At 38.7% G+C, this 8321-nt stretch overlaps 1 protein-coding gene across 1 annotated transcript; it reads left to right on the top strand.

Moving 5' to 3' along the window:
* Positions 1-3659: 3659 nt before the first annotated feature.
* Positions 3660-6793, top strand: LOC148106018 (high choriolytic enzyme 1-like). Its single transcript, XM_087839449.1, has 8 exons — positions 3660-3713; positions 3954-3981; positions 4074-4124; positions 4413-4544; positions 5085-5202; positions 5874-6052; positions 6364-6445; positions 6661-6793. Exons 1-8 carry the CDS (start codon positions 3660-3662, stop codon positions 6791-6793), a joined length of 777 nt encoding a protein of 258 aa, XP_087695575.1.
* The last annotated feature ends 1528 nt before the right edge of the window (positions 6794-8321 follow it).

Below are 8321 nucleotides of genomic sequence, written 5' to 3' on the forward strand. Positions count from 1 at the left end.
TTTTTTGCCCTTCTCCCCCGTCCCTCTTCTCAACTGTTTTTCTTTCCCTCTTTCTTTCTCCCTTTTCTTTCCCCCAGTCAAGTCTGTCCCGTATTCAGCAAGTGAAAATAAAATAAATAATAAAAGGTGAATCAAATGGACAATTACGGCAAAGCTGGGATGGTCAATTTGGTAAAGAAAATCCGTTGGGCATCTTTCTTCGCCTTTAGACAATAATTCTGATGGCAAAAGAGCCAAACGGGACAGGCAAAAAAAAAAAAAAAAAACTGCAAGAAACCTCCGGCAGAACCAGGCTCAGGGAGGGGCGGCCATCTGCTGCGACCGGTTGGGGTGAGAGAAGGAAGACAGGATAAAAGACATGCTGTGGAAGAGAGACAGAGATTAATAACAGATATGATTCAATGCAGAGAGGTCTGTTAACACATAGTGAGTGAGAAAGGTGACTGGAAAGGAAAAACTCAATGCATCATGGGAATCCCCGGCAGCCTACGTCTATTGCAGCATAACTAAGGGAGGATTCAGGGTCACCTGATCCAGCCCTAACTATATGCTTTAGCAAAAAGGAAAGTTTGAAGCCTAATCTTGAAAGTAGAGATAGTGTCTGTCTCCTGAATCCAAACTGGAAGCTGGTTCCACAGAAGAGGGGCCTGAAAACTGAAGGCTCTGCCTCCCATTCTACTTTTAAATACTCTAGGAACAACAAGTAGGCCAGCAGAGCGAGAGCGAAGTGCTCTAATAGGGTGATATGGTACTACAAGGTCATTAAGATAAGATGGGGCCTGATTATTTAAGACCTTGTATGTGAGGAGCAGGATTTTGAATTCTGGATTTAACAGGAAGCCAATGAAGGGAAGCCAAAACAGGAGAAGTATGCTCTCTCTTTCTAGTCCCTGTCAGGACTCTTGCTGCAGCATTTTGGATTAACTGAAAGCTTTTCAGGGAGTTTTTAGGACTTCCTGATAATAATGAATTACAATCGTCCGGCCTGGAAGTAATAAATGCATGAACTAGTTTTTCAGCGTCACTTTGAGACAGGATATTTCTAACTTTAGAGATGTTGCACAAATGGAAGAAAGCAGTCTTACATATTTGCTTAATGTGTGCGTTGAAGGACATGTCCTGGTCAAAAATGACTCCAAGGTTCCTCACAGTGTTACTGGAGGCCAAGGTAATGCCATCCAGAGTAAGAATCTGCTTAGATACCATATTTCTAAGATTTTCAGGGCCGAGTACAATAACCTCAGTTTGATCTGAATTAAGAAGCAGAAAGTTAGAGGCCATCCAGGTCTTTATGTCTTTAAGACATTCCTGCAGTTTAACTAATTGGTGTGTGTTATCTGGCTTCATGGACAGATAGAGCTGGGTGTCATCTGCAAAGCAGTGTAAATGTATGCTATGTCTTCTAATGATGCTGCCTAAGGGAAACATGTATAATGTAAACAGAATTGGTCCTAGCACTGAACCCTGTGGAACTCCATAATTGACCTTAGTGTCTCCTGAAGTCCTTCTGAATATTTGAACATGACAGTTTCCGTGTGAAGTATTACTAGCTCCTTAGTTCTTTAGTATTTTCTGAGTTCCAGTTCTTAGGTTTTGTTTTGTGTTTCCCATTATTGCATAATGTGGTAATTTACTCCAAACTGTGGTGTATAAAGATGGACAGTGTTGATATGGGTAGCACTGTGGCCTCACAGCACTTCAAACCCTTGACGTGTCAGGTCAGGCATCCATAGAATAAAACCTGCACACATGCAGCTATGGCACATTCCTAAGTTAAACTGTGCTGAAAGATCTGATGAGTTCTTTAAGTCCCTATCTCAAAGCCAGCGTGACTGCGATGGTGCCCTAAAGCTTCAAGTAAACACTCCTATTTAGATCACACTTCCCATACTGAAAGTTCATGTTGATGAACCAGTAAGACAAGCAGGTACAGTAACGTGTCCCTTTCCTTCTTTCCTTTCCCAGACACTAGCAGGAATTCAAAAAAACCTCTGTTTCCACATGAAAAGAATCTTCTAAGTGGATCAATTGTGGTTACAAGGGTAGCTGTAGCTCAGGTGGGAGAGCAGCTCAGCTACTGATTGGAAGGTCGGTGGTTCGATCCTTGGTTTCCCAAGGATGAACTGCAGTTCAAATATTGTTGGGCCAAACACTAACCCCAAGTTGCCCTACGATGCGTTCATCGGAGTGTAAATGTGTGTGAATGTTATTTGTTTACACTTGAGTTTAGAAGTGCTTGTGTGAGTGGGTGAATGTGGCATGTTGTATACAGCGCTTTGAGTACTCCAGGAGAGTAGAAGAGCGTTATATAAAAATTAGTCCATTAACCAAAGTGATACAGAGAAATAAATAGTTTTTTAATAGATAAAATGAACATTTAAACACTGTTTCTCCATTTATTGATTTATATCTTTTATGAAATTGTTTTAAGCACAGCCTTTTTCAGGTTGCACACAAGGAAGCTGCATTTACAAGAACTAATCTTAGAAACCTGTTTCCTGGTTTCCATCCCAGCCCTTTGTCTCACGTAGCACTGAGTCTTTTGTCACTTGAAATTTCTCATCTATTCATACATAATCTTCTTTCATGTGTGTCTTGCTTACTTAGAATTGATAGAGACAGTTCTCCTTACTCAGGAGCCGAGATATTAAAAATAGCCAAAAAGCTATTTTTAATACCTCGATCTACACAAAATATTAAACTTTAACTATTATATAAGACATCGCAGCAACCCACAACAAATCACTCATAGTTTGCCATTTGTCTAATGTTACAGGATTTTAAAATGATTATTAATTAATTTATGGCACATTTATCCCAGAAGGTCTGATGAATTGTTTGGTTTTCCTTCTCTAGCGCCTTACTTCATATCTTTGTTCATTCAGACCGCATATTCAGTGTTTGCATTTTATGTGAGTATTTCCTTAATGTGATGCTTGACTGAATTTCAGAAGTAAGAACTTTATTTTGTAAGCTAGCAATGAAATGTTTTACAAACTGAGGCAAAGGTGCAAATTGAGTACATGTGAGGAAATAAAATGTTGTTGTTATTGACTATTTTGCCCAAAGGTAATTATATTGTTAAAAGAATTTCATTCCAGTCTGATTGAAATTTAATTTCCATCAGCATTTCTTTGGGCTTTGCAACTTTTAATTGCAATTATTTAATGCTCTGAATGTTTACGTCAGCCTCCAAAAATGTTTGCAATGTTCTTGATTGAAGTTTCCTTCCTGGAAATTTGTTGCTGCTTTAGTGTTTCGGCGTCAGCAAAGAGAAACTAATGGATTGATAACTAAAAAGACAGCCCTGAAACCTCAGCCACACCCTGTGTGAGCTATCTATAAAGATGGAGCAGCCGAACACCTGCTGCATCCCGCAAACACCTGGTACAACAGGTAAGCCTCCTCATATCATCTCCCTGCATGCTGAATCCTCTACGTAGGGAAATCCCAGATATCTGATTTTCTTTATGTGGATGTTGTCTGTTCAGCATTTTCATTGGGAGAAAAGTTAACATCCAGATGAACAGAATCAGCTGTTGGGTTGCCTGTATCCCACTTATTTGCCTTTCTATTCCAGCAGTTACATTCATTGAAGTTCTTTTTTAAACAGTGCTGTTCAGATTTTGACTGTAGGTTAACTGCAGAGGACCAACATCATGACTCCAGCCTTTTTCTTCTCCGTCTACCTGTCAATGACAGCCGTTTGTCTGGTAAGCTTGACTCTTCCAGCAAAGGCATTAAATGTTGTTCAACACTGCCGGCTGTTCTGTGAAAGTCATGTAATTCTAACCGTCTGCTTAACTGACACGGCTGCTTGTTATGAGCGTTTAAGCGTGACACAGTTGAAGTATTTTCACATAATAGTTTTTGTTTGCCAACAATAACACTTTGTCAGTGTGATTTCAAATGTGATTAAGAGTAAGTTGAAAATGTCTTGTTTTTTATTGCAGAGGGCTGCTGTCATTAGGAACATAACTGGTGCGTTCAGTGATGAAATACTTCCAACATATTGAGGTGTTTTTAATATAAGAGCTTAAAGTTAATCTGCTGGTTTCCTCATGTATCCACAGATGAGTCTCTGGGCGCCTCAGCGATCATTGAAAAAGTCAATGCTAACTCAAGTAAGTGAAGATTTACAAAATAAAACTCTTTTTTGTTAACATATAAATTCTGGATGAAAATGAAAGATCCCTGAGAACTGACATGTTAACATACAATAGACTCCCAACAGACACAATGATCAATCAACCTTTTGGTCATTTACTGGCTTGTCTTAGTCAGCTGTTCTATTTGTGTTATTATCAAACATTGTAATTGTGCGATCAATAAAGTTGTTTGTTTTGACATAACTGAGCAAATGGCAGCTTAAGTATCGAGCATTTAACCACTCTCTGTTTGTTGTTCTGCAGCAAAAGTGTTGGTTCATGGTGACATTGTACCCACTACTACCAGGAATGCTGTTCCATGCACAGCCATTGGCTGCAAGTGGCCTAAAACTGGACCCTTTGTCTATGTACCTGTCTTCATTGGCACTGAATACAGTAAGCAGTACAAACTTTAACCATTAAACACAGACTTTATGAAAAGGAGAGATGGATAAAAATAGTTCAATAAAACCCATTGTTATATAAATATATATAATATATATTTCAAGTGGTTTCCAAAAATACTGCTTTATTAACTATGCTGTTTTATTGTCGGATTAACTAAAAAGCATTTAAACTGAAAAGTCATATTTGTATAAGTATTCTGAATTGATATCATATACAGATGCACACAATTTTCAAATTATGTTTTCATTTAATGTCACTTTCTCAATTTTTCTCTCTCATATATGTGGATGGACAGACAGACAGACAGACAGACAGACAGACAGATAGATAGATAGATAGACAGATAGATAGATAGATAGATAGATAGATCGATCTTGGCGGCCCTGTCATTCCGATGGGAACTCAGAGATCCTCGAAGCAGCACGGATTGTAAATACTGTTTATGCTGCCAAGTTGAAATGGCTGAAACATATTGAAGATCCTGAATACTGAAGAAGCTCCTCATCAGACTCATATTTGAATCTGCAGGCAGCCAAGAGCGCAACGTCATCATCAATGCCCTAGTCACCTTCCACGCTTCCACCTGCGTCCGGTTTGTCTGGCGTACAAACCAGACAGATTTCCTTCACTTCTTCTCTGGACAAGGGTGAGAATGCACTTGCTCTACTTAGACTGTACTTGTATTTATATGGCAGGACAGGACTGATACACCCACACCCTCAAAACCCTTCAAAAATGCAATTCTGAAAATGATTGCATTACAAATATTCTGTATGTGTCATCAAAACAGGTTCTTGAAGGACCATTCTGCATTGACCTTGTACTGTAAAATGTCCAGTTTTATTTTTGTTTGCTACTAGATGAAATTTATACTGTTGCATAGGAGTGTAAAGAGCATTTTATTCATCTGCTCTTAATTATTTCACATACTATTTGGTCCACTAGTTCCAAAACTAGAGACTGGCACCTTGTAAGGCGAAAAGATGAATCTGGTGGGTTATTAGATGATTAAAGGACAACAGATGTTTAAAAATCTTCTGAGATTGATTTGACCGCTATCTGGTCATTTACTTTAGTTGATAATGGATATGTGTGTTTTTTATTTTAAAATATTATTTAAGATATTAAAGTACAAAAGCTTAAGTGTGGTTCGAGCAGTGTCTATAGAGCCACAGTGTCAAAGTCAGTCACATGATTACTGTCTTTGCTTTTTTTGGTACTTTAGCCTTAGCATGACTAGCCGAAGGAGGAGGATGCACAGTGCTAGGCTATAGAACAGTCCATCTATTTTTCAAGTGATGTCATTGTGTATATCAGGTGTTATTCATACCTGGGCCGTCAGAGAGGAAGACAGGAAATCTCCCTACGGAGAAATGGTTGCTTGTTTCAGTCGACGGTGCAACATGAGGTTCTTCATGCTCTGGGCTTCCACCACGAGCAGGTCCGCTCTGACAGAGATCGGCATGTGAGGATCCTTACCAGGAACATCATCCCAGGTCAGCTGAACTACCCAAAACGTTGGTTACAGTTAACTTAGTACACAATGGGACATCCTCCTGTTTCACAGCAGTGTACATATTACAAGTAATCTGTGCTTTTCCGAACTCAGCACATAAAACACTGCAAGCGAGCACTGCATAGAAGATTTTGCTTGTATTTCTTTAGTCCCAAGACTATCAAACAAATGACCACAGGAGAGATTAGCTAGCATTTTGATGTATACATCTTCAAAGAGCTGAGACTGAAGACGGATTTTGAAGTGGAAGCATATAAAAACATGTAATATTTTCTGGAAATTTCTGTTTAGGAAAAGAGCACAACTTTGTGCAAGTGCAGACCAACAATTTGCAGACTCCCTATGACTTCAACTCTGTCATGCACTATGGCAGGTGAGTTGCCGTGTGAGATGGACTTCGTAAGGTTTTATATTCCCTTACATGTTTTGCATTTTCTGCAAGAAAATGTAATCCAGACTAACAAAAACATGCACACACTCAGTGGGGAATGGATTTTTAATGTTAAATATTTTATGGGCCCATTTTCTCCCCTGTTTTCCTAATATAACCGCGTATGTGTGTTTGTGTGCTGTTGTTTGTTCTTTTAGATTAGACTTCTCCAAGAATGGGCAGCCAACGATTGTTGCCAGGTCCAATCCTAATCTTAATTTTGGAAATGCTTTCCGAATGAGTGCCAATGACATTGCTCGTGTAAACAGGCTTTATGGATGCTGTGAGTAATTAAGACACACCCACAAAAAAGACATTTGCTATCTTTTTGTACGAAGCAAGTACTGATCGGAGATGATTTCTTTTTCCTAACCAGAAATTCAGCAAGAACCTTCAACTTTGCATCCAGATTCTTCAGATGCCCAAACACCAGCATTACACCAAGGGATTGGATCCACTATACTTAAAAATGATCAAAGAAACATAAAATGTGCTGCAAATATCACATTTAGAGAGTTGAAGTTCTGGGTCTTTGTTTTACGAGCTAAACGGCAGGCTTATATACCAGAGGGTGATGGGGTTATCTCGCTTTCTGTTGAGGTTTTCTCCCCTTTTGTTAGACTATAAACTATCATTAATGGATTTCTCAATCTGTGCAGTTTGATAATTAACTTTGTAACTGTAAATGATGCAGACATAGAACCAAACCTTGCACTGCGACATGTCTCAAAACTTTTTGTTTGGCAAAACAGCAAAGTGAAAAAATATGTGAACAAAACAAAAAGTCAAATCTTTCATGGAATGATCATGACTGTTGTCTTACTCTATACATGACCAACATGTATCAACAAGATATAGTGTGTAGATATAGTCCAGTGTCACAAGTGTAAGAAGAAGAATCTTTCTTCTGATATTTTAAAAATCGATTTTTCTGACAATGTCTTCTAATTTTTCTTGCTTTTGTTTTTCGAGGGGTTTTATTTTTGGTTTGTTGTCTCTTTCTGTAAGAAGTGCTATCAAATAAAATTCCATATTTCAAGCAACAGGGGGCGGTATTGTTTCATTATTATATTTTAAGTTATTTTAGAAATATGTGTTTTGCTTAAAGTTGGACAGAATGTTACAGGTGCCTTTTTTAATGTGCAACAAATGTAACAAATGCACAAATACTACTACATAAATACATGTTCTGCATTTAAAATCCTACCAAACCATCAAAAAACTGAAACCAGAGAGTGGATCATGTCTCTCAAGATTAGAGTGCTACTTCTTCTTGTGTAGGGTGGAGTCAGTTCAGTGCAAGTGTTTAGATTGAGAAGATTAAAACACCCACAGACTTGAATATTCCCACCACCATCATGATGCATCACATAGTAATCTGATCAGCCATTTAGTTTCTGGTGATGTGTTTCTTCATAACTGTTGTTAAAAACTGTTATGAAACCTCAGTCATGCACACGCCTGAACAATGATCCGGCATTTGTTGCTGTAATTGTTTGTACTAGTTCATGCTGGCTTTGCCTGTCTGACTAAATAACTATACAAGGAGCAAGCTGTCAAGCATGTTCAAAGGTGATGTTTAAGGAGCTGCTGGCTGCCAGCTTAGCTTTTCTCCCTGTTTGCTGGTCTGATGATAAGTGAGGTAGGGTTGGGCCATATCATACTGTTCACGGTAATACCGGTATAATGTTGGGCAACGATAAGAAAATGAAATATGGCGATAGAATATGGGTAAAACGCACATGCGCAGTGCCTTTGTTTTCATACGCACATGGCAGAAAAACCATGGTGGTGACGCAGAATGAGAAGGGCGAAAGTG

The sequence above is a fragment of the Neolamprologus brichardi genome, chromosome 3, assembly GCF_056152115.1.
Source record: "Neolamprologus brichardi isolate AB-2024 chromosome 3, ASM5615211v1, whole genome shotgun sequence".
Taxonomy (NCBI): Eukaryota; Metazoa; Chordata; class Actinopteri; order Cichliformes; family Cichlidae; genus Neolamprologus; species Neolamprologus brichardi.